At 41.3% G+C, this 26,335-nt stretch overlaps 2 protein-coding genes, 1 long non-coding RNA gene and 1 pseudogene across 3 annotated transcripts; 2 read left to right on the forward strand and 2 right to left on the reverse strand.

Moving 5' to 3' along the window:
* Positions 1-263: 263 nt before the first annotated feature.
* med20 (mediator complex subunit 20) lies at positions 264-2,002 on the reverse strand. Its single transcript, XM_055915913.1, has 4 exons — positions 1,897-2,002; positions 1,432-1,577; positions 1,042-1,295; positions 264-932 (listed from the first exon to the last, which is right to left on the reverse strand). Exons 1-4 carry the CDS (start codon positions 1,908-1,910, stop codon positions 711-713), a joined length of 636 nt encoding a protein of 211 aa, XP_055771888.1. The 5' UTR covers positions 1,911-2,002; the 3' UTR covers positions 264-710.
* Positions 2,003-2,152: 150 nt separating this feature from the next.
* On the forward strand, positions 2,153-5,683 carry bysl (bystin-like). Its single transcript, XM_055915909.1, has 7 exons — positions 2,153-2,589; positions 2,817-2,976; positions 3,238-3,376; positions 3,514-3,647; positions 3,767-3,927; positions 4,407-4,509; positions 4,755-5,683. The coding sequence occupies exons 1-7, from the start codon at positions 2,322-2,324 to the stop codon at positions 5,107-5,109; spliced, it is 1,320 nt and encodes a 439-aa protein (XP_055771884.1). The 5' UTR covers positions 2,153-2,321; the 3' UTR covers positions 5,110-5,683.
* A 3,787-nt stretch (positions 5,684-9,470) lies between these two features.
* LOC129848868 (uncharacterized) lies at positions 9,471-12,575 on the forward strand. The gene is made up of 2 exons (XR_008758578.1): positions 9,471-9,965; positions 11,941-12,575. It is a non-coding gene; the product is annotated as an uncharacterized LOC129848868 (long non-coding RNA).
* A 2,326-nt stretch (positions 12,576-14,901) lies between these two features.
* Positions 14,902-24,366, reverse strand: LOC129851550 (NUAK family SNF1-like kinase 2; annotated as a pseudogene).
* Positions 24,367-26,335: the final 1,969 nt, after the last annotated feature.

The raw sequence follows: 26,335 nt of genomic DNA on the forward strand, positions 1-26,335 counted from the left end.
TTGTTATTACCCATAGTAGTCCTCATGAGCTCAGTTGGTAAATCCAATGTCATTTTTACAAGTCATGGCTTTTCACCTGGAGACTGATACATTATTGGCATACTTTTCCCATTCATAACAGCTGACAAAGTCCCCTATAAACCATTCATGACAGGACTGTACTTGGTGAAAAATACCAGCAACATTATACAAAATATGCATATGGTTAATAAGTCTAATATATTTCCGAAAATAATGTTATGAAAAAGAGGAGCTTAATCAAGTAAGGTAAACATAGGTTTATTGAGTTTTAAAAAACAGTGTTACAAAGTGTTGTCAGGCAATTTTTAAATCAAAATAACCAACTATTAGTATGACCATAATGCCCAGATACAACATTGGTATCTAAACTGAAGGTCCTTAAAACCAATTACTCACAAGGATAATCCAGAAGACATTTGGAACACATCATTATTCCTTCAAGAGTTCAGACTTCAACCAGTAAGGTTTTGTTCTAATTTTTGCCATGATATATTCCTTGCAGTGGTTGTGAAATCCTTTGATCAGTTTGAGTTGCTGTACTGACACTCAGTACAATTTAAATTACACAACATTGTAGCTTAAGATTACATGTTGCTTGTGTTGGGGTGTGGAGGAAGTACTGCTGTCCTCTTGGTGGTGCTTCTTTATCAGCTGAGATTATCCAGGACATTCCTGCTGCCATGAAGATGTCAACGTGTGGTCCCTGGGAGCACCTGCTGTTTGCGCACTTTGCTGAACAACTCCAGGTACTGGGTCATGGTGTCAACACAGTCCGCGGGCACATAGAGGCCTTCAGGCTTGGTGGCGAACACAGAGGGCAGCTCCGGGATGCTGGGGCCCAGGAAGCTTTGCATGAACTCTTTCATCAGGTTCCAGCAGTCCCCAGGGACCACACAGGGACAGTACTCCACCTAAACAAATAAAGAGATTTGATCGTGGACATCAGTTTAGAAAAAGTGTAACACAGATCAAAAACAACTTTACCCTCCATTTTGATACTTGGCTGTACAGACCACTCACCTCTACTGAAATGCCCCTTGCGCTGGAGCTCATTGTTATTGCTCCAACCTTTATCAGGAAATCACAATAGCGGTAGCGGGAACCACGGCTCTCTACCTTGTGCCCCTTGGCGTTCTGGAAGTGGCTTTTCAGCTTAATCATGAGCACGTCAAAGTTTCCATCTGCTGTGAGGCAGGGACCTCCTTCGAACAGGGCTAAGCAGCTCAGGGGGGTTTCTGAGTTATGCATCACATACAGGAGTTTGGTGGGCTGGCCTGTGACAAACAGAGAGAACAGAAAGGCGGTTGTTGCTCCCTTGTGGGTATTTGAAGGATGCAGTCCAATGGATTACATGACAAGATATGAAAGACAATTTTGTTTGTCATAGCTTTGCAGTACAACTTTAGTTACCACTGGCATTTCCTGTGGCATGGTACGTCTCACAGTCCACAGTAAAGTTTCCCTGCTTCACAGCGCCCAACTGCTCCAACTTCTTGTGCAGAATGTCTATTGTCTGCTGCACACTCTTTCCCTCTGCCAAAGGCACCTGACACACACTAAGCAAGGGTGACAGCACACAGAGTATAACTGTTAATAACATTAAGATATTGTTCAGCATTAACTTACTGATTTCCAAAAATCACATATTGAAACAATGTCAGATCTGAATGGTGATGTAAGATGATAGGAAGCTTGGAAGAAAAATCAACCAGGTAACAGATCATTGAGTTGTGTACTGTTTCATGTGGATCCACATGTGATCTAGGGCCATGTAAAATACCAAGTGTGATAAGTAACGTAGCTAGCTAGCAATTTATATTTTGTTAGATACAAGTTTGATTTAAAAAAAAAAAAAAGCAAACAATAGAATCTCACCAAGTCACCCCCATTGATTCAAGACGTTTGTTATTTTCTTACTACGAAAATGAACACGCTTCCTGCTGAAAAATGGTCTGTTTCCGGTATTAGGAGGAAATTAGGTAATCTGTCTGCGCCTGCGTTTTTCTCGTGCGAAGAACATTTTAATACACTCATTTTGTTCATATACATTTTTTGAAGATGGAACAATTCCAATATATCCAGTAATACCTACCAAAGACATATGCGCTGTTTCCTTTTCTAAATGTCTCTTTTATTATGTTTCGTCTCCGATAGTACGTCACTTCCGTTGGATAAAAAAAGCACGTGTGTTCACTGGAACTTTGGTGAGAATTTCCAAATGAGCTACTTTATGAATTGTTAAACTAACTAGCTAGATTCATAGTACATTTCGAACAGGTCTGTATAATAAACTAGCACAGATGCCGAAAGTGAAGAAACCCAAAGGTGGAGGTGGGGAGAAAAGTGGCGACGGAATGGTTGCGCTTGCTGACCAGATTCTTCAAGGGGATATGGTTCGAGTACATGGCCGAGTGAAGACCAGGGATCAACGGGGAGAAGATGAAGACGAGTACGTGGACGAACGCCTATCAAGGAAGATCCTGGAGCAGGCACGAATCCAACAAGAAGAACTACAGACAGAATATGGTTTGGCACCAGAGGTCAAGAAAAAGCAAGCCACTGTTTTAGGTAACGTTGAGGTGGATTTGCAAGCCAGAAAATACCTATCTGCTTTTGTTTTTTTGTCTTGCAAGCTAGCTATCCACAACAACCACACATTACTTTACACTTGACTACTGAGAACTTTTGCATGGAGGTCATTTCCAGTCATTGTTATTCTTGAAGTGTTGTGCTATGCTCAGTTATACTGGTGGTACAGTTTCATGGGATATGGATGTTGTCTTATATCCTTGCAGGGCCAGATCCTCAGGATGCAGACTCTGATGAGGAGTGGCCGGCACTGGGTGAAGCTGGGGCCGGTGAGGAGGAAGAGGCTAACTGTGGGACAGAAGTGGTGGTGGACCCAGAGGATGAGAAAGCTATGCAGATGTTCATGAACAAGAATCCTCCCATGAGGTACAGCATGAGGCCCCAAAACTCTGAGCCAAACCACTGAGCTAAAAACCTTTATTGCAGTGAAAAATCTTGATGATGAATGATTTGCCATTTTTTGTCTTTTTTTATTTTGTGTGTTAGACACTTAGATTCAATTGAATGACAACAGCACTATCATGCCATAAAAGGGAATTTCATGTTGTCTCTTCCAAAAAAATAATCATAACTTTGTAGCTGAATATGGATTTCCTCAGTGTTGTCCTTGTTCTGTTTTTTTCCCAGGCGAACTCTAGCAGACATCATCATGGAGAAGATCACAGAGAAGCAGACAGAGGTGGGGACAGTGATGTCTGAGGTGTCAGGAAGACCCATGCCCCAACTGGACCCAAGGATCATTGAAGTGTACAAAGGTGTCAACAAGGTAAGCCGTGCACCTGCGTCCTCCTGTATTCATTTGCTTGGCCACATGTTATTGTCCACTTAATCAGATTTCAGTCAGAACAGTCAGAGGCGGAATATTACCAACTATTATTAACTTGTTTTTTTCGGTTGGTCCAGGTTCTGTCAAGATATCGTAGCGGCAAGCTGCCCAAAGCTTTCAAGATCATTCCAGCACTGTCAAACTGGGAGCAGGTTCTGTACTTGACAGAGCCTGAGACCTGGACTGCTGCTGCTATGTACCAGGCAACAAGGTCTGATAAAAATTTTACAGGATGATTTGTTAACATCTATCAAAAACCTTAATTTAATTATTAGAAAGCACCTTGTGGATATTCATGACCGACTCTTGATTTTTCTTCTTTCTGAACAGAATCTTCTCATCTAATCTGAAGGAGCGAATGGCCCAACGGTTCTACAACTTGGTGCTACTGCCAAGGATACGAGATGACATTGCAGAATATAAAAAACTAAACTTCCACCTGTACATGGCCCTGAAGAAGGCTCTTTTCAAGCCAGGGGCATGGTTCAAAGGTGAGACAAATCAAGAGCATGTATCAAAGGGGAGAGAAATAGTCAGGTAGATAATTTAAAAGCTTGGTTGATAATCAATGTATGGTTGCCAGGATGTAATAATGGGGGGTGAAAGTAATTAAGATAATACACATTATCTGTCAGGTATTCAACATTTTTGCCAAGGATACTACTTAGTGGGTTTTGTTCTGAGTTCACTTTGGCAATCAGCCAAAAGACAGTCATTGTCACTAGGTGGCAGTATTATCTAACCAGATCAGACTGAACCAGATTTAGAAGGTTCTTTGTGAATTTGGTTGGGTTGCCCAAAAAGTTACATATTGCAGCTTTAACATTTCTTGTGCATTTGTACTATGTGTTGTACAGTATTTTATCTATTTGTTTCCAGATAATGACTTTGTACCCCTTAACCCAGCATATTAATGCGTGTTCACACATTTCTATTTGTGTGTTCACACATTTCTATTTTTCTCACTCAGGCATCCTCATCCCGTTCTGTGAATCTGGAACATGTACTCTGAGGGAGGCTATCATCATTGGCAGCATACTCACTAAGTGCTCAATCCCTGTACTGCACTCCAGGTAAGAGACACTCTTTTACCTGCGTTATGTGTGCAATTTTGTAAGGTCTATGATGCCCTAATGTGACTGCTCGGCTTGCCACTTGGCTAGGGACTTTGGTTTTTAACCGTGGCAGCTTGACTGTTGCTGATCATTTAAGTGGGAATTCATGTGAATGTATGGTACAACAGTATTTAATAAGGTAGTAGAACAGCATGGCTTGCCAGAAAATAATGTAGTAAACAAATGACTGATTCTCTCTGCAGCGCTGCCATGCTGAAACTGGCAGAGATGGAATACAATGGAGCCAACAGCATCTTCCTGCGACTCTTACTGGATAAAAAATATGCCCTGCCCTTCCGTGTCCTGGATGCCCTGGTCGGCCACTTCCTGTCCTTCCGCAGTGAGAAGCGTGTCCTTCCTGTGCTGTGGCACCAGAGTCTGCTTACCCTGGCACAGCGCTACAAGGCCGACTTGGCATCCGAACAGAAGGCTGCTCTACTGGAGCTACTTAAGGTGCAGACACACCCCCAGATTTCTGCAGAGATCCGCCGGGAGCTGCAGAACTCAGAGTCCCGTGATCTGGAAACCGCTATGCCTGTCACAATGGCCATGGACTGAGTATGGAGCTGAGCAAGGCCGCACCCTCTCTTTCCTTTCTTTCTCCCCAACGTACCATCATTCACTAAACTGCCCACAACACATACACATATGAACTGTTTTCCCCCTGCCAAATGATCTATCATTGCTATGGAGACAAGAGTAAAGGCCACGAGATGGATTACAGATTAACATTCATTCAACATCCTGACTATCAAAGTGATATTATGGAATTCCTTTCTGATGTGCAAGTGAGGATGCCATTTACAAACTGAAATACATAACTGTTGTAAACATACATTACATTTATTGAGTGGAAATGATAGAGATGTGTTTGCCAGTTTTGAAGCAATGTCGGTTTCACAAGTAAAGATAATGTACAGCTGACTTGTTTGTATGACACCTACATTTCCAAATAAATTTAGAGAAGCAACAGCACACGGACCCTTTTGGTGGGAAAAATAACTATTTTCAGTGAGTGTATGTTTGTAACATGGTTAAGTAGCTAATGAAGGAAAATTATACAAAATACTATTCAAATGTTACTGTAAAAATTAACAATTTGAATAAATGATTTCCTTGGTTTAAAGTGAAATGTCTGAAGTTGCATTGTTACCATTCACAAAAAAATCCCAGAGATGCTGACTGGTATCCTGGCCAGGTGTGACAGCTCCAGCGTTTCCGAAATTCCCACAGTGTTGGGGGCAAGAGGACATTTCACAGCTAGCTAGAACTCGTTCCGATGGATGCCTATTCCCGCTACCCAAAAACAAATCTGACTATGAGATAGTAAATCTGGATTATGGATGTTGAATAGTCCTGCAGATCTGCCCCTTTAAGGGGGCAATCTGGGATTCAAACTAACAAAGCACTCACCATGCCACTTTATTTGGTAAACAGCTGAGGAATGGGGCAGGAGAAATGTAACCACTCTCAAATACATAGTATACACAAAGACTCTCACATATGGATACAAGGACTGACTATCCATGAGATCAAAATGATAGTTAAGTTTCACGATATGGATCACTCCAATATATTGGTATCACTCTGCGGTGGAGGGATACATCTGAGGTGAGGATTTACAGATTTACTCCTGTGTCACGGCTGGGGTCCGCCCCTATATATAGACCAATGGCCGCGACACACGTTCTCTTTCATTTTCTCCGCGGATGGCCGTATGGTTTGAGGTATAAACTTTCTGAAGTTCGCTTGGTATGTCACTGGTAAGTGTAATATCTTGCGTGGATATATATTCACTGGCTGTTTGCAGCCTGGAGCAGCTGGCCACATGCCCAGCCCCTCTTGAGTGCTGCGCGGTTGATCTGTATCTTCTGCCCGTGGTTTGTCGTTTCGGTAGCAATACACTACGACTTCTTGTGCATTAAACCGGTAGGTAATAATGCAGTTGGCTTAAAACGTCGGACCCCTGCTCCGTGGCCTTGTTGGCTTGGCTGAACTTATGGCTTCCCTTTGTGACAGGTATGATGGTGGCATCCCCACTGGGGATCCGCATACCTAGTGCACTTCCTGGGTTTGAGTCACGGTGAGGGCGGTGGAGCGCCCTACTGGATGCCTGTTTTGTGTGGTGTTCTCAGAACGCCTGCACCTTGGAGGCCATGCGCTAGTGGGTCAGCCCGACTCAGGTTGGGGACGAGCTCCCTCAGGAGTGGTGCGTCAGCGAGCTGTTAGTCTCTACTGGACCCAGGAAGCGTGGCCAGAGCCCGTCTGCTACCAGTCCTGGACAGGGGCATGAGTCGGGCCGCTGGGACCACCTTGAACGGAGGGCGCATGGATAGCTTCGATGGCGAGGACAGCTGTTCTCTGTTGGCCAGTGATAGGCTGTTCCTGGGGGGTGATGCTGGCAATGTTCACCCCCGTGAGCGGGGCTACCAGGCTGACAGGCCATCAGAAGCCGCCAGCGGGGCTTCATAGCCCCCAGTGGCTCTGCAGGCCTACCTGCAGACTCTGTTTTCCTGGCTGCAGGAGGGCACATAGGAGATCCTCTGGGAAGTGATTGAGGTGTCTCGTCTGCTTTCCCTGCTCCAGAGGGATGAGGCCCACGTCAATGGACGGGTCCTGTCAGACAGACAGGAATTGACTCATCCTGATGTCATCAAACAGTCACCAATTCACATTAAAAAAACTCTCCAAGCCATTAATATGGAATAATATCACCACAAACTCTCTCACGCACGTCCGCACACAAACACCCACGATCTGGCGCATTCACTAAACACATGCCTCCTTTTGTTGGAGTGTGTCCCTGGCTATCCGTAAATAAATAAAAAGCAAGAAAATGGTGCCATCTGGTTTGCTTCGAACATTGTATAACTTTCTGTCCCTGGAAAAGACCAGTCGGGCATCACCATCATCTCTAAATAGTATCACAAAATAGAGACACATTGGAGGACTACAGTGAAAACAGATTATGAATATGATGAGATCTCTTCTCTGACCAGAAAGCTACCATTCAAGCTACCATTCACCAGCTCTGCAAGAGTTATGTCAAAATATAAGCAACCTATTTTTTTAAATGTTTTGTATTTGACCGCTCCTTCGGTCAAAACAATAAATTGACATTTTTTTGGTTGCTTGTACATTTTATTTAAACATGGTGGAAAAATTTACTCAAGTATGACAAATTGTCAAAGTAAAGATACCCTAATAGAAAATGACTCAAGTAAAAGTGAAAGTCACAGAGTAAAATCCTACTTGAGTAAAAGTCTAAATGTAAAAATAAAATAAAAAGTCATTATATTAAGCAAACCAAATGGCACAATATTCTTGTTCTTTAAATTTACAGATAGCCTGGCGCACACTCCAACACTCAGGCATCATTTACAAACAAAGAATTTGTGTTTAGTGAGTCCGCCAGATCAGAGGCAGTAAGGATGACCATGGATGTTTTCTTGATAAGTGTATGAATTTAACAATTTTCTGTCCTGCTAAGCATTCAAAATAGAACGAATACTTTTGGGTGTCAGGGAAAATGTATGGAGTAAAAAGTACATTATTGTCTTTAGGAATGTAGTGAAGTAAAAGTTGTCAAAAATATAAATAGTAAAGTGTAGACACCCCAAAAAACTACTTAAGTAGTACTATAAATAATTTTTATTTAAGGACTTTACCCCACTGCTGATAGGCCTATGGGAAGTACACGGCGTAACGCAGTAAATGACAATATGCATATGTGACGAATGTGTTTTGACATTATAACGCTTTGCAGAGCTGGTGAATGGTAGCTTTCTGGGCAGAGAGAACATCTGGTCATATTCATCAGCTCCTTTGCCTAGATACTAATGCATGAGGATAGAAACAAATCCATCCATGAAGCCAGTGTAGTCACAGTTTATCATTGCTTAACATACTTCTTTCCTCCAACAGGTTTGCAGGGAGCGGAAGTGTGAGGTTGAGCTATTTCCTTTGTCCATCCACTAACTGGACCATTACTTGAGTCTCTTTCCTGTTCAATGGGCAAACCTGCAGCTTTTAGGTGCTGTTTACATGTTCCTGGCCTCAAAACTTTAAAAGACAGTACCCCTGAGTGCCAGCAAGCTATGCATCTATGCTGAAAATGCCATTACAGTGTCAGAGCTTCTGGTAACACAAGATTTGTTTTCAAGTTCCATTTGCTTTTGCCATAAGAATGAGTTTTGACTCAAAAAGTGTGTTATTACTTTGTTTGTTATAGCAGGTTGAATATACTGTCATTTTGGTTCTATGTTCTGCTTTTCAGTCAGTGGGAGCCTGTTTTCTGTTGATGTAATAGCCTACATATGTATTTATCTGTTATGCAGCAGTTGGAGCTTATGCTTGATTTAATGTAATGTGTGTGTTTTGCAGCAGTGGGAACTTGTGGTGGTGGCAGGGTTAGAGTGGGACCTGGCTTCTGTGTTACCCTCTGACTTCCTGGAGCCAATTCTTCATGGCATACCCATAATCCCTCACAACATCCATGCCTTGCGCAGGCATGCCCACTCCTACATTGCACTGGCAGCCACAAGTAGGGGCAGACATTTGGTAGCTCATGGCGAAGTGTGACTGTTGATACTAGCAATGCAGAAACATTTAGGCCTACAAGTCAAATATTTTAGGAAGCACCCACCAGTAGTTTTAGCATAGAAAAACAAGCATCTCATTGTTATTCTATGTAATAGGTGCATGGCACTTCTTTGATGAATGATGATAATAGCTTGTGTTTCATTTATTCAAAGAAATCATGCAGCCCTGTGTGTGGCAAAGGGCACACAGCAGCCATAACTTTGATTATGATGTGTCAGCGGTTCATTTGGGAGACGGGTGGCTGAGTTTGTGTAATCCTGTGTTATGCGGTGTGATAGACCCATGCCCGTACATTCAACTGCCTGATTTCCCACGAATCTCACACGATGTTGCCAGAGGCAACTAGTCACTGGGATACAGTCAAGGCCATTTTGACTGCGCTGTTTCATTGTATCTGGATTCGGCCCATTCCTAACTCCTGAATTTGAAACCTATTCCTCTACTCCTATGGAATCCTGCCTCAGGGATTAAGAATGTATGCTGTTCCCAAATCACTAACCCTCAATTGTTAAATACATTATTTTCTGTTGCACAACCTGGTATTATGTTCCTTGTCCACAAAGTGGGTCTGTCAACTGCTCTGTCATCTAAACACATTAGTACAAAAGACTGGTCAAACCTATAGGTATTCCATTTCCGCTGATCTCTTGAGTATCTCCCTGTCTTTAGAGTATAAGTTCTCTGTGTTCCTGCCCTCCACTATTGCCTATGCCAGGGTGGGCACTGCCATTCATAGACTGAAGCTCCTGGATGGAGCTCTATCCAATGATTCACTCATGCAGCTGCTAGCAAACATCTTGGCCATTGATCTGGTGAGGCCAATATTTAACTAGAAACCTTTTACTCTCTTTAAACCTTGTCTGTTTCCTCATCAAACAAATGTATGTGTGATCTCGCTCTCCGTAGCCAATATGAGTAAGACCTTTAAACAGGTTAACAAAGTTCCACGGCAGCATGGCCGCGCACGACTCCAACACCATCATCAAGTTTGCTGTTGACACAACGGTGGTAGGACTGATCACAGACGACAATGGGGCAGCCTATAGGGAGGAGGTGAGAGACCTGACCTTGTGTGGTGCCAGGACAACAACCTTACCCTCAACGTCAGCAAGATAAAGCAACTGATTGTGAGCTACAGGAAACGGAGGGCCGAGCATGCCCCCGTAAACATTGATGGGGCTGTAGTGGAGCGGGTCGAGAGCTTCAAGTTCTCTCCGTGTCCACACCACTAAGGAATTAACATGGTCCACAGACACCCACACAGTTGTGAAGAGGGCATGACAGTGCCTATTCCCCCTCAGAAGACTGAAAACATTTGGCATTGGCCCTCAGATCCTCAAAAAATTATACAACTGCACCTTTGAGAACATCTTGAATGGCTGCAACACTGCTTGGTACAGCAACTACAAAGCATCTGACCACAAGGCGCTACAGAGGGTGATAAGTACGGCCCAGTACATCACTGGGGCCGAGCTCCCTACCATCTAGGACCTCTATACCAGACAGTGTAAGAGGAAGGCCCAAAAAATTGTCAAAGACTCAAACCACCCAAGTCATACACTGTTCCCTCTGCTACTACATGGCAAGTGGTACCACCGCACCAACTCAGGAACCAACAGGACCCTGAACAGCTTCTACCCCCAAGCTAAACAATACATTTTTTGCAGTAACTTGCACTGACTCTATGCACACACATTGGACTCTACCCACACATACTTACACTAACACCAACACACACATGCCCATACACACACATGCATACTTACGTCATACACATATTCACATACACATACGCTGCTGCTACTGTCTATTATCTATCCTGTTGCCTAGTCACTTTACCCCTACCTCGTATCCCTGCACGTCGACTCGGTAGTGGTACACCCTGTATATAGCCATGTTATTTGTACTCGTTACTATTATACGTGAGTCACTGTGTATTTATTCCTCGTGTCACAACTCAGCATTGTTGGAAAAAGACCCGTAAGGAATCATTTCACACTTAGCCTACACCTTCTGTTTAAGAAGCATGTGACAAAAGGGCCTCCCGGGTGGCGCAGTGGTCTAGGGCACTGCATCGCAGTGCTAGCTGCGCCACCAGAGTCTCTGGGTTCGCGCCCAGGCTCTGTCGCAGCCGGCCGCAACCGGGAGGTCCGTGGGGCGACGCACAATTGGGCAAGCGTCGTCCGGGTTAGGGAGGGTTTGGCCGGTAGGGATATCCTTGTCTCATCGCGCTCCAGCGACTCCTGTGGCGGGCCGGGCGCAGTGCGTGCTAACCAAGGGGGCCAGGTGCACGGTGTTTCCTCCGACACATTGGTGCGGCTGGCTTCCGGGTTGGAGGCGCGCTGTGTTAAAGAAGCAGTGCGGCTTGGTTGGGTTGTGCTTCGGAGGACGCATGGCTTTCGACCTTCGTCTCTCCCGAGCCCGTACGGGAGTTGTAGCGATGAGACAAGATAGTAATTACGAGCGATTGGATACCACGAAAAGGGGATACAATTTTTTTTTTTTTAAAGCATGTGACAAATAACATTTTATTTGATAAAAAAATATATACTTGTATTTTCCTTGTTTGTCTGGCTTCTCCCTGGAAGTACAATCTAGTCGTTCATTCCACAAGGTAAAGAAAAAAGGCCTCCTTTAATCTATAAGGAAGCAAACTGGTTTAAAAACATAGTACAAATGTAATTGTTTTCTCTGGGCCTTGGTTGGTGAGGACTCTAAGTTTGATGTTTTACAGCTTTTCATTTCACCCTTCCTAGACAATTTCTTTACTGCTCTGTCCTCAAACAGGAGTCTCTCTGCTGCTGCTCCGACCAGTTGGAGGGTGTGCTGGAGCTCAGCCTGCCCACCTCCCCCCAGGCACCAGGGGCTTGTCGTTCAGGGATGCCCGTCCCAGAGGTCAGCTAGACCGCCGCTAACATCCAAGACCTACTGGGATAGAGATGACACCAAGCAGACAATCACTTTAATGGGTCTTTCTTAACAATGACTTTGGCTTATTTTACCATAGTGACCATAATGAGAAAGGTGTCTTAACTACCCCCTACGACAATCTTTGGCAGAGAAGTACTAGCTCAGTCACCATAACAATGTATGTGATATGAAGAAACATGTCTTTTGAGATGAATTGTGATCTTTTTGATAAGATGTCCATGTGTCTTTCTGTTGACATTTGTTTGAGTTCTTTATTTCATTGCTATGCACTTGGTGTTTTAAGGACATTTTATAACTTTGAAGTTACTGTTGTTAGCTTCAGGGAAGCTCTCTGAAGAGTTACCACAGAGGGCTATCATTTTAACTGAAATATGCTATTTGTGATTTTGCCAGCTGTTTTGCACTACATTTTTATTTCAATGTTTGCGCTGTGTGAGCTTGGTGAAGGGAAGACATTATTCACTATTATTAAAATGCTGCTTTTAATTTTGTACCCCTTCTGACATCTCTCTCATCCTGCGAACATCAGTAAGTCAGGACTGTTACGAGTGTTGTAATACACCTCTATGTTGACTAATGCCAGCAGAATTTGATCAGCACAAACATGCATTGTTTTCTGGTATCAGCATTCTACTATAATTTGTCTACTAAATCAATAGTAATGCCACAACTATCATGTCGCAAACGAGGTCAAAGACAATGATAGAATCATTCATGTGGGTATAGTTTCATTTCCGTTTTTTAAAATGATTAATCAGTGGGATAGAGCATAAGGTGACGCAAAAGATAAGCTGGGAACTTTGGAAAACATGGATCACAACCTACATATCATTGCTTAGATTAACCTGCATGCCGCATCTATTACCTGGCAACATATTTTTAAGGTTGTGTGGACCAAAAATGGACAAAAACGTATTTAGGTCACTTAAGGGAATTGTTTGAAAGGTTTGTAGTTCCTGTATAATATTGAATTTTTTTTTACCCTCCTTTGTCGACCACTCTTGTATACATCTAAAACCAAGAGTTATACTGTATTTCCCTTTACATTTAAAAGCATCCTATTAAAATTGCAACTAAGTATTCATCAGATTCCAGTCACTGAATAGCAACTTGATGTTGCAGCCCCTTGTGCGAAGCTTTGTGTGCATTTTGTTACACATTCAAGTGAACCCTGATAAACATTTGATATAATCATCAGGTTTCAATAGTCTGATTAGGCAGCTCCTAGGCACTGTTTTTAATAACACAAATGTTATAATGTTAAAATGGAATAAAGTTAATCAAACCTGGTCATAATTATGAAATGCCCAGAGGGCACATCATAAAATAATAAATATCAGTCTTTGGCCACCTGCTGTCACCCTGCTGTTACAGGGAAACAAAAACACATCCTTGTAAATTAGTCAACTCATAAAAATGTCCCATGTATTGGTTTGGAATAGTTCTTCAGTTCACTGGGGAAGTTACACATTAACTAGTTACCATACATGCTAAAGACAATAAAAGTCAGTTGTAGACCCTGCAGCTCTGCAGGCCCAGATGAATCTGTCTGATTATTTATTTTACCAGGCAAGTCAGTTGAGAACAAATTCTATTTACAATGACGGCCTACAACATGGTGATTGAACATAAAGAGAGAACAGTCGCTAAGTCCGTCGTTGTAGCATGTGTCGATACTGAATTTCGAGTTTTAATCACTTAATAATTCATAAACAAAATATACATCACTAAAAACACTAACTAATTGATAGGTCTACCTTTACTTGTTATTTCTGTGAACTTTCATTATCCTCCCTCATGAGGGAGAGAAATTTGAAAATATCTTAAAGATATGTTGGTTTTTGGAAACAGAATTTCAAGGCACAAGGCAATGTTTCTTAAACTTACAGAAGGCAGAAACATTTCTCAAAAGTTTAATATAAAAGTGTTGATATTAGTTGGCAGGGGTCATTATTGTGTTTTAATGTATTTCTAATACCTTTTAAGACTTTTTCTGGTAAAAAGTAAAAAAGAACCCTTTTTCATCTGTTTGACCAGAAATCAAAGTCTTCGCTTATTCCACATTTTAAGGATGGAAAATGGTTTAAAAATGTATATATACCGTCCTTTCTCAAAAATATAGATTCTTAGCTTTCATTTGACACTCATTTTGACATGCTCCTATGAACATCACATGCTGGTGCTCATGGGTCCTTTTACATGGAAATGACCATATTTCAATATGATTGAATTAGACCTAGCATACTGTTTATATTTTAATGCAGTCATCTCGGTTTTCATTTTATAAGTCGCTGGTTTGTATCAATTGCAAAGTATTTTTATTTGTTGTCAACTTTGTTCTGAAGTTATCGGCGGTCACAGAGAGAAGGATAAAGCATGTGATTCTTTTAGCAGAGATCTTCTGTGTATAAAGTGATGTGCGAGGGCAAAAAAACATCTAATGATGCACTTTTTATATGGTGGTTGGCAACCAACTTTAAGGTGCATTACAACCACCAACTGGACTGAAGTGTGAACCTCAGTTCATCTTTCAATCACCCACGTGGGTATATGCTCCTAAAAACCAATCAGGATGCTGACCACACCGCTCGAGTAACGTGCACGAGCGTTGCAAAAATAAATTTACACACATGTTATTTAATCATTGCACCCACACTGCTCGCATGGGTCAACGATCATCTGCATAGCCAGGCGCTAAAATAGAACTTGGTTCTATTTGTGACGCTCGACGCAATGCAAGTCCCGCCTCTCCCATTGCCTGATTGTTTTTTAGAAGCATATATCCACGTGGGTGATTGAAAGATGAATTGAATTGTCAGAGTAGAGGACCTTGTGCATTTCAGGTAAAATAACAACCCTATGTTTATATCCCAGGACAATTTAGCTAGCAACAGCAAGCTAGCTAGTTAAATTGCCATGAAAGTTTAATTATTTTCGACCTGTCCCCAAATTAATATAGTTGGTTTAGAGTTCCTTTTGATATTTCAACCTGCGTGTCCTGATCATGTCTGGATGTACAAAATAAAACGTGCACACGCGTCCGGTCTAGTCCACAAGTTAAAATACAAGTGTTTTGAAATACAAGTGTTATGAATTCGGAGGGCAGAAATGATTAAATATTAAAGCATTAGACCTCTCACTAAAGGCATCAGTCATACAAAAGTTATACTTAAATCCAAACTGGTTCTCTAGTAGATTGGTACGAATGTCTCATCCTATGTTCAAGAAGGGCCTTTTTCCCTTTATTCAGATTACACCTGCTCACTTTCGGTTGTTTGAAAAGGAAATAATCTCCAAAATATCTTTATTTTTTAAACAAGCCTTAGAAAGTTGGTTGCAAGTTGGTTGCAATTTCAGTTTAATCCACCTGAAAGGACGGAACAAATAGTACAACAAATATTGTGGTGAAATTCAAATATAGTAATTGATTAAAAAAAACTGTATTTATCGAAGAAATGTTTAAAAAAGGTATAATTTTTGTGAATGATATCATAAATAGGACTGGTGGAGTAATGTCACACATGCAGCTAACACAGACATATGGAAATGTCTGCTCTACCCAAAATTATTAATTGCAGCATTACCACAAAAATGGAAGAGGCAAGTAGAAGGGGAAAAAGTAAGGAACTTGTATGTCGGCCCTATATTAAAGAACATAAATGGTTAAAGAAAAGTGTGATAAATAAAAACATATACCAATTTAATTTAAGGACCAAAAAACTGACAGCTATGCCATAGAAATTGCAAAATAGTTGGGAAGAGATTTTCGATGTACCCATTCCATGGCACATGGTTTATGAATTGATACGCAAAACAACGGCGGATTCAAAACTTCGAATTTTTCAATTTAAATTATTGTACAAAATTCTTGCAACTAATAGAATGTTATATATATGGGGGATACAATCTTCCCAGCTCTGCAGATTCTGCTGTGAGGAGGCAGAGTCATTAGATCATTTATTTTGGTATTGTCCTTATGTAGCTCGTTTTTGGTCACAGGTCCAGGAATGGTTGAAGAATTGCAACATTTGCGTAGAACTAACGCTACAGATAGCAATACTGGGGGATTTGAAAAGCCATAGTCAATCAATCAATAATATAATAATTATTTTAGCAAAAATGTTTATTTTTAATTTACAATCCGTGGAAGCTATGAAAATAGGAAGATTCAAATCTTTTGTGAAGCATCACAGCACAGTTGAAAAATATATGGCAAATAAAAATCCGAAATGGATGATGTTGGAAGATAGATGGGAAGGGTTGAGTGGAGCTGAAGGGTGGGACTAATAACAAGATAAACAATGTAGGGCATACGAGATCTGTGAAATGTGTATAGGTTTTGTGAAATAGCACAGTTACACGTGGAAATCAAACTGGATGGACAACAGAAATAGAGGAAGGACTAAGAACAAACAAGAGAGAACTATTATAAAGTAGACTGTGTCTGTAAAATGTGTATAAGATGTATAAATTGAAGGTAAAAACAGAAATGTTTATCAGTTTACTCCAATTGGGGGATCGGTGGTAGGGTTTGCGGGGAATAATAATAAAGGTATAATCTTTAAAAAAGTATGTATGTCTATATAGGTATGTGTATGTATATATGTGTATATGTATGCATACGTGTATGGATACATATATTTACCCCAAAAAATATGGGGGATTGGAAATGATGCAGACAATTACATTGGAAGCAACATTCTTTCCGCAATATTAAGCTGATCAACCCCTAAAAATTATTATTATTTTTTTTAAATACAAGTGTTTGAGTGCAATATTAATAACGGTGGTTTTGGGAAACAGCTCTGAGATTTAACGATTCTTCTACGAAGGTTCTAATGATGAACTTAGCCTTCAGATGCTTTTGGGATACCGAGCCCTGATAAAGTCCCTAACATCCTGAACAAAAGTGCACAATTTAGAAATCAAAATCCCAAAGTCAACATTGAAAACCCCCCAAAGCCAATTGGAACTCAAACCAGACAAATGTCACTATTAACAGCTACCTCCATGAGTGACGCCACTGGTCCCACGCAGTCAGGCAGATCCAGCTGGTCAAAGGACAGAGGAGAGGATGCTGTCCTCTCTTATTTCTCCGCTGGGTTGTGCTCTGATGCCACCTCTTGCCAGGGAGACCGCCAGCTGATCCAGAGGCCCTAAACTCCTGCAGTCCGACTGAGGAGAACTTGCTGTGGCACTTCAGGATGCCCTTCCGGTGGGGCGTGCTGAGGGGCAGAGCTGGGCCTGGGGTGTCTGGGCAGTCACTGTTGTTTTGGGAGGAGTAGTAGCCATACTCTCGCTTGGCTGGTTTCTTCAAGATGCCTTTGCGGGGCAGCGATGCAACATGTGGGGACTGGGCCGGGGGGGAGATGTCGAAGACCTTCGTTAGTTCCTATATCACTGGGGTCGGATCCTCTCTGAGGACCTTCTGCTTCAGGCTGCCTCGTCTCTTCAGAATGCCCTTGGAGGGCCGAACGGTGGTCGCATAATGCATGGTTTGGGAGATGTTGCTCTCCTTGCACTCCCGTGAAACTTTAGCAGGCAGCGCACCTTGGAGCTTTTCTGCAGTAAGGGCTGGGAGTTTCGACGCAGCCAACTGTCAATGCTGGCTGGGCCTCCAGACTGCTGTACGGATGCAGAGGTCTTCTCACTTTGTTCACTTTTTTCTCACAATGTCGCTCGCAGTCTCACTCTCGGCCAGTAGGATGGTCTGATAACCCCAGTTGAGCCACCAGTGTCCAGTGATCTCCTCTATGGTAGCTCTGCGCTCAGGTTCCACCATTAGCATCCAGCGAATCAACCCACAGGCATCTGAGACAGGGAGAAAGAAAACATACCAGTGATTACAACTGAGATACAGCTCTGCTGGGCTACAATACGATATAACTAAAACACACCACTTCAGGGCAGATATACATCTCAGTGAGGAGAGGCTGTACTCTGTAAAAGACTCACCTGAAGTGTTGGTGGGTTTGTGGTAGTTTCCAGTGTTAATCTGCTAGACCAGGTTCTTGTGGTTGTGCAAATCAAAGGGCATGGACCCGTGTCCACATCGAGCCCCTTGTATGGCTGCCCGCTAAACATTTCTGGAGAAGCATATATAGGGCTTCCACAAATATCTGCAGGTACTCATCATCACAGTACAGGTTGGACAGCCCAAAGTCAGCAATCTGGAACATCATTAAAATAGAAGTTTACCATTAGGTACATTCACTAAACAATGAATACTAGGAACTACAAATACAAGTGAAAGTAGATGACGGGACTCATTTGCCACCCGTATGTGAGAGTTGTTCATGTGCAAATTCTCCAAGCACACTAGTGGAGCGTTAGGTCAATTCTATTTAAATTCTAGTCAATTCTGGAAGTGCACTGAAACTCTATTTCCAATTATCTACAATGCTTTTCAATTGGGAAAATTTGGAATTGGGTTTATTTTCTGAATTGACTGGAATTTAAATGGAAAATTGACCCAACCCTGCTGGAGTATGAACGTGTGAATGCCTCAGGCGTGCAAATGCTAAAGATTGTAGATTGTCACAGGTGCTGAGACAGTTGCTCTTTGTACTTACCTTAATATTTGCGTTTCCATCTAGTAACATTTTCTCTCCATGAAGGACATAACTCTACCATTACAATTTACAATATAATTTATGAACAAAATACCCTTTTCAAACATCTTTCCCATAAATACAGGTATTTTATCAACCAGCACATTTGAGTTCAGCCATAATATTTGTTGTAATATTTGTTCTATCTTTCCAGGGGGATGAAATTGAAATTGTAGCCAGCTCTGCAATGCTTGTTTGAAAAAGACAGATAATTTGAAAAAAGTATCACTTTCAATTAATCGAAAATGAGACATGGCAATCTGCACAAAGGCAAAAAGGCCATTTTTAAACAATGGATGAGCTTTTCTTATTAATCTACTTGAGAACCATTCAGGGTTCAAATAAAACTTTTGAATGAGTGAAGCTTTTAGAGAGAGGTTTAGTGCTTTTATGTTTAATAATCTCAACCCACCGAATTCATATTCATTATATAGATATGCTCGTTTTATTTTGTCTGGTTTAGCGTCCCAGATAAAGTGAAATATTTTTTGCTCATATGATTTCAAAAGCAGATCATCAGGAGTAGGCAGTGTCATAAGTAAGTGAGTAAACTGAGATATGACTAAGGAATTAATCAGGGCAATTTTTCCAAAAACCTCTCCATGGTTGCAGGATCTTGTTTTCTATTGAAATTCATTGTGGAGAGCTTATTTATATATTTTGTGATATGAATACCGAGGATGTCTACTTCACCATCAGCCCATTTTATAGGTAAACTGCAAGGTAATGTAAAAGTTGAATTTTTTAAGGATCCAATACGTAACATTGTACACTTATCATAATTAGGTTTTTGTCCAGAGAGTACAGAAAAGTTATCTTTAATGAGACATTGCAGGGATCTAGCTTGCGGACTTAACATAAAACTTGAGTCATCGGCATACATGGACACCTTTGTTTTTAAGCCTTGGATTTCTAATCCTCTAATGTTGTTATTGGATCTGATTTTAATAGCTAGCATTTCGATGGCCATAACGATGTGGTGACAGCGGACACCCTTGTTTAACTCCTCTTGACAATTCAAAACTATGAGAAGTAGCCGTTATTTACTATTTTACACCTGGGGTTGCTATACATTATTTTTACCCATTTTATAAGAGAATTACCGAAATTGAAAAAATCAAGGCATTTATAAATAAAATACAGTCTTACTTTATCAAATGCCTTTTCAAAATCTGCTGTAAATACCATTCCTGGCTTCTTATACGTTTCATAATCTTCTATTATTTCTAGTAGTTGTCGTATATTATCTCCAATGTATCGTCCATGTAAAAAACCTGTCTGATCAGGATGAACAATACCTGGTAAAACCCTTTAAATTCTGAGTGCTATGCATTTTCCTAATATTTTTGCATCACAACTGTTACGTCCAGTCGTTGGTGGTAAAATGACCCGACCAAGGTGCAGCGTGATAGGCATACATTTTCTTTATTAATGTTCCACCAAAAACAATAAAACGAACGTACCGCTTCATAGTGCAAACCATGCAACAAACAAAGACAAGATCCCACAACCTAAGGTGGCAAAACAGGCTGCCTAAGTATGATTCCCAATCAGAGACAACGATAGAGAGCTGTCCCTGATTGAGAACCATACCCGGCCAAAACCTAGAAATAAAGAACATAGAATGCCCACCCAAATCACACCCTGACCAAACCAAATAGAGACATAAAAAGGCTCTCTTGTCACGTTCTGACCATAGTTCTTTTGTGTTTTTGTTGTTTTAGTGTTGGTCAGGACGTGAGCTGAGTGGGCATTCTATGTTGTGTGTCTAGTTTTCCTGTTTCTATGTTTGGCCTGCTATGGTTCTCAATCAGAGGCAGGTGTTAGTCATTGTCTCTGATTGGGAACCATATTTAGGTAGCCTGTTTTGTGGTGGGTTTTGTGGGTGGTTGTCTTCTGTCTATGCACCAGATAGGACTGTTTCGGTTTTTCACATTTGTTGTTTATGTTCTTTGTTAAACATGATGAACACTAACCACGCTGCGCTTTGGTCCTCTCCTTCGTCCACAGAAGAAAGCCGTTACATCTCTAAGGTCAGGGCGTGACAATAAATCATACCTAGTTTAACGTTTGTGACACAGTGAATTAGTTTGATTTATACTGCTTTAAATGGCATTTTATAGATTTGATGTATTTCTATAAAATCTCAACTGGAACTTTTCCCCAAAACAAAGGTTGTAAACGTATGCTAGACATTTATAGAATAAATCATATCTAGTTCGATTGTGACAAACGGTGAATTAGGTGATTTTTAAATGGCTTTTGGCGAATGTCTTGAATGTCCAAATGTGTGAATATAAAACGAACTTTACCTCGGTGTTTGAATCTCCGTCCGAGATTCCAAGGAAGAGATGGGTAACTAGCTATAGGTGCTTCCAGGACAACTGAGAACTCTAACAAAGTCGAACAAAACAATGACGGCTTACCCCGGCCAAACCCTAACCCGGACGACACTGGGCAAATTGTGCGCCGCCCTATGGAGCTCTAGAAAGAGTGCCGAGTTTCCGAGTTAGAACTCTGAGTTGGTCAACAGACCAGAAAATTGTGGGCTCGCTCCTCTGTTTAAGCGTTGCTGACGCCTGCCAGATCTTACAAGACCTACATTTTGGTTGTTTTTCGGTTTTTAAACAACTAATTGGACATCAGTTAAATTATTAGAATTCCATTTCATTCGTTTTATTGCGCACATTTGCCTGCTGTGTAAAATAGAGAAGAATGCACGATCTCTACTTAAATACATGATCTAAGTGTAGCCTGGCGAAAGTAAACCCAGCACAGGACACAAACTAATTTGGGGTTTATTCTGTCAACGCTTACATTTTAAAATAGGATAATGTAGAAGGGAATTCACCGCAAGGCGAAGTAATTTTAAGTCTAAATCACAATCAAGTGAAATAAATGTCAGTAGAGTGCATAAAAAAACAATCTGAGGACAATAAGTACAAAGTGAAATACATAAATGGTAGTGGCTCTGCTATAAACACACTGTCCACATGATACCCAAACCCCACATGGAACAGTAGATCCTAACTCACCCATACAGCAGCTTCAATTGATGTTATCATCAACTCCACAACGTGGTTCTGAGAGCACTGGTATTCAGCTAGCAAGAAGCTAACGTTCTCATGTCAATCTAAAGTAACGTTGGACCCACGGTGGATTTCAACAGCTCTCAAGTGTAAATTGCTAGCTCTCACACACGCAATCTCATAACCTAAGACACTCAGTGTTGCCAATTTAGCGATTTAGTCGCTATATTTAGCGAGTATTCAGACCCCTCTAACGACACATTTCCAAAAAAGCGACTAGCGACAAATCTAGCGACTTTTTCTGGTGCTATTGGAGACTTGGAGACTGACGTGAAAGTCCGTCCCAAAGCACTAACAGGCGGCCCAGTCCTCATGCTGCAGCCAGAGCAGGAGAGAGATAATAGAAAAAACTGTCAATGGCAATGTGAGAAAATTATGGTAACTAGTCTGGCCCTAATTCAGGTTATTTATTTTTTTATGCAAGCCAGGGCGGGCTCAGCCAGCGGCGGCTTCCCGCATGCGCGATTCATTTGCAGTCTGGACGCGGAGGGGTGAACATCTTTTTGGTCAATTTAGATTGTTCATGTAGATTGTATAAAAAATTTTTTTTAAATGATATGGTTAAAAATGTTCATGTTTTACTGTGACTTGTAGGCTCCTAAGTGGACCATAATGTTAATAACCAAACAAAATTTAAAATAAAATTAAAAACTAAGTAACTCCGCCAGAGTGCCTCTCCTGGGTCACTTTTGCCGGTCCCAAGCCCAGGATAAAGGAGGGTTGGAATTGTGACTTTAAAAAAACAAGAATCAACACAAAGTTCATTTGTAGTTCTAAACATATTCAGGGTGTTTTTTTACTCACTTTTTGTCTCTCCCACAACATTATTCATCTCTCCTACAGTGTCCATCACAATTACATGGTCAATTATGCAAATGAGGTGATGTCATTTAGCAACTTTTAGGACAGCCAATAGCTACTTTCCTTACTGAGGAGTTGGCAACACTGGCTAGAGGTGTCACGACCGACCCTGCTCGTTCTCAGGTTGTGTCACAACCGGCCATGATCGGGAGTCCCATAGGGTGGTGAACAATTGGCCCAGCGTCATCCGGGTTAGGGAAGGGTTTGGCCGGGTTAGGCCGTCATTGTAAATAACAACTTGTTCTTAACTGACTTGCCTAGTTAAATAAAAATACCACATCATGGTCGCATTCCCCTGCTCAGACATTGCATTCATCAACCAATGGTTGCGTGCTACGTCATCGACTATATCATCCACTGACTGGCGTTGTAAGATCTGGCAGGTGTCATTAACGCCTAGGCAGAGGAACACGCCCGATATGTTCTCGAACTCTGTCAGTTCATGAGTGGCATGCAACCATTGAGCAGGGGACATCTGAGCAGGTGAACGCTACCGACATGTCGGTCGCTGGCACTACACTTCTCGGTCAATCCTTTATCAGTTAAAGCTGCAACTTCATCTATTTGTTATGTTCGAAAGCTCCAATATGTCGCTAGTGGTCACCCAATGTAATGCAACAGGACCAATATTGTGCTTTTAGCCTGCCTGAAGACAGCTGTATTCAGTGTATAATGTATTTTGCTACCTGTTGGGAAGACATTGTAAAATGGAATTGATGTATCTTCTTTTCAATCTTGTGTGTAGCTGTTATCGCATCCAGTCTAGAATTTACAACAGCCTAGACTTTGTGCTTTCAAGACAACTGGGAACTCTGGAAAAAAAAATAGGTCAAACCATGACTCCTTGACCTTCAGGTCGGAAAGTCTGAGCTCTCAACAAATTTTGTTGAAATCTAGAAAAAATACCACATTCTTGCCAGAGGGGTCTCAAAAAACACCTGTATCCACATAGGTACACAGTGCAGCTTTAACTAGCTGTAAAAAAAAGTCACTATCACTCCAGGGTATCAACATTTGGCATGTTAGTTTAACTGCACTCCCATCGAAAGACCTTGCATTGCGCACATACCGTGCGAAAGTAGTTGGAGAGGGGGACAGTATTTCTCCCTGTGTATTAAGTTGGTCTGTTTTATTTGGTATACTGTTTTGTCAAATATGTTTGTATATTTTGTTATATTTGTTAATATATAAAAAAAGAAAAACAATATTTTTCTACTGCCTTCTGGGATATGTAGTTCACTGCCTGTTACGATAGACAGGGCCAAAAAGGCTCAGGTTTTCCATCCTCTCTCTCTGACAGGGCAATGTGTGAAAAGTGGTATTTGTGATGATTTTTTTATTTTAAAAATACAACTGAACCTGGGTCCCTGCGACTGTCAGTTGAACACTTTATGACACCAAGAGGGTGGATTTCTTGGTCACTAAACTACCCCCTTCCTTTGGAACGTGCAGTCCCTCATACCCATAACGACGGAGCCAGCTTTCAACAGACTTCCCATTTCTTACACCATGTAGCAAATTTGGGGGGTAGCTCAACTGAGTTGACCCCCTTTCATGCCCCATATTCTTTCACTATTGTCAGCCTGGTAGGGTTCGTCTTTGTTGAGTTTGAGTCGTGTTTGTTTAACATATGTTCCAATCCACATATAACGTGCTCCTTGCGAAGCTTTAGTCAGCTGTACTACTTTAGGGGCTCATCAAATCCTCACCTTGTCATCCATTGTGTCCCAAGACAGTGACGCATGCTGCAAACCTTACCCATAGCCCTAATAGATTTATAATACTGGTGTATTTCAGAGACCTGCGCAAAGACTCCTCATTAAATGCCCCCAATTCATTTGATTATTGTTGTTTGATGATTCATGCAATATTCCAAGAACTCCACTACAATCAGTACATGAGGTATAATGTAATGGCATGATCAACTGTCACAAAAAAAAACAAATCTCTGCCAGTAGCTGATAAGGACCATTTATTTTCCAATTCGCAACATGGATTATACATTTTTATGTAAAGAGCTCTCTTGTGGCAAAAGTAGTCCTACATTTCATGATTAAAATGCACCACTTGGTGGTGTCGGTCTGTAGAATTCACAAGAAGCTTTCAAATGACAATGTTGTGTATGTAAAGTACTAGTGTGTTAACATGCAAAATATCAAATGTTAAAAAGGGTGTTTTCCTCTGACATTTTGTTGCACATTTAGCCTCCCCTCTGAGTTTGAGGGCTTAATTGAATTGTAATGTGTCTGCATGGATGAAGGTAGGCTGTTCCAAATAAAATACAAATGCTGCTAGCCTCTAGATAAAAAAACTACACAACCTTCATATATATATAGGCTTCCATTCATGCATGTCAGTTCTTCACTCATTACGAGGTATTTCCACTCACAGTTGAGATGACTTGTGTAAACAATTTCAGTGAGGATCTTCAACCTGTGTCTCGTCTCAATCTATTTGGCATCACTCAAGTTGGGGATCTAAGTGTATTTGACTATAAAGATCAAAAGGTTGTCAAAAGCTTTGACTTAAATGGCATGCTGAAAATGTGGGTAAGATGTGAATCTGAGTATATCGCCAACTGGCACGCTACTGATCAGCACTATGGGCTCGATTCAATCTATAGGGCAGAAGATCAGCAATGTAACGTTGTTGAAATGTAAAGGTCATTTTCGATTGAGCTGACATATGCAGCGTTTACAGTGAATGTTGTCTCCTTGAATGTGGAAACATTGCCTTTAAACATTGCATTTACATTGCATCGAGCCAAAAGTCTTTAGAGTATCCTACACCACATATTGCTAAGAATGAGAGAGTAGGGTGATTCCCCTGGCGGGTCTCAAACCCAGGCCTCCAGCACCAATGACAAACGCTCTAACCACTGCTCCAAAAAGGGATATCTCTAGGGCATATGCTTATTGGGCCAGTATCAGTAGAAGATGGTGGGAGGAGCTATAGGCTCATTGAGTTTTATGTGTTTGGTACCATTCCATTAGTTCTATTCCAGCCATTACAATGAGCCCATCCTCCTATAGCGCCTCCCAACAGCCTCCTCTGACCATTATAGTTAAACCCTAACCCAGGGGTAGGCAACCCTGTTCCTGGAGTGCTGCAGGATTTTGTTACAACTAGGCACCACACCTGACCAACTGAGCTAATTGATCAGTTCAGTGATCGTTTAAATTCGACACATCTAGTCATCCAGTTTGGTTAAATCAAAAACAGTAAGTGCCTGCTTCACTCCAGGACCAGGGTAGCCTTAACTCCTCCTCCCTGGGCACTTGTGTAGATCTGAAAGAACTTGGTGTAAGCAATAGGGTTAATGCACTTTTAAGTAGATCTCAGCTCTGTTACATGTACAATCAAGAAAATATTTTATTGATCCTAGTGATTCAGGAGTATCATTAAAACAGGTTAATATGCCCCACCAACATTAGACAACTATATAGAAAGCCCTTAATTGTTGAAATAAGTAAATAAAATCAATGATCCGTCAGATTTCTACAGACAAAGGAATTCTCCGGTTAAAACATTGAAGATGTTAAAAACATCCTAAAGATTGATTCTATACATCGTTTGACATGTTTCTATGAACTGTAATGGAATTTTTTGACTTTGTCTGGCATGCGTGTCATGAATTTGGATTTTTGAACTAAACGCGCAAACAAAAAGGTATTTGGACAGAAATTATGG

The sequence above is a fragment of the Salvelinus fontinalis genome, chromosome 3, assembly GCF_029448725.1.
Source record: "Salvelinus fontinalis isolate EN_2023a chromosome 3, ASM2944872v1, whole genome shotgun sequence".
Classification (NCBI taxonomy): domain Eukaryota; kingdom Metazoa; phylum Chordata; class Actinopteri; order Salmoniformes; family Salmonidae; genus Salvelinus; species Salvelinus fontinalis.

Excerpts from the sequence above, each read along its gene's own strand:
- bysl (XM_055915909.1), top strand. The coding sequence starts at position 2,322 with ATGCCGAAAGTGAAGAAACCCAAAGGTGGAGGTGGGGAGAAAAGTGGC. Across the intron at positions 2,590-2,816 it reads AAAGCAAGCCACTGTTTTAG|GGCCAGATCCTCAGGATGCA; the intron begins GTAACGTTGAGG and ends ATATCCTTGCAG. Across the intron at positions 2,977-3,237 it reads AACAAGAATCCTCCCATGAG|GCGAACTCTAGCAGACATCA; the intron begins GTACAGCATGAG and ends TTTTTTTCCCAG.
- med20 (XM_055915913.1), bottom strand. Across the intron at positions 1,296-1,431 it reads TGCCACAGGAAATGCCAGTG|GCCAGCCCACCAAACTCCTG; the intron begins GTAACTAAAGTT and ends TGTTTGTCACAG. Across the intron at positions 933-1,041 it reads CAAGGGGCATTTCAGTAGAG|GTGGAGTACTGTCCCTGTGT; the intron begins GTGAGTGGTCTG and ends TTATTTGTTTAG.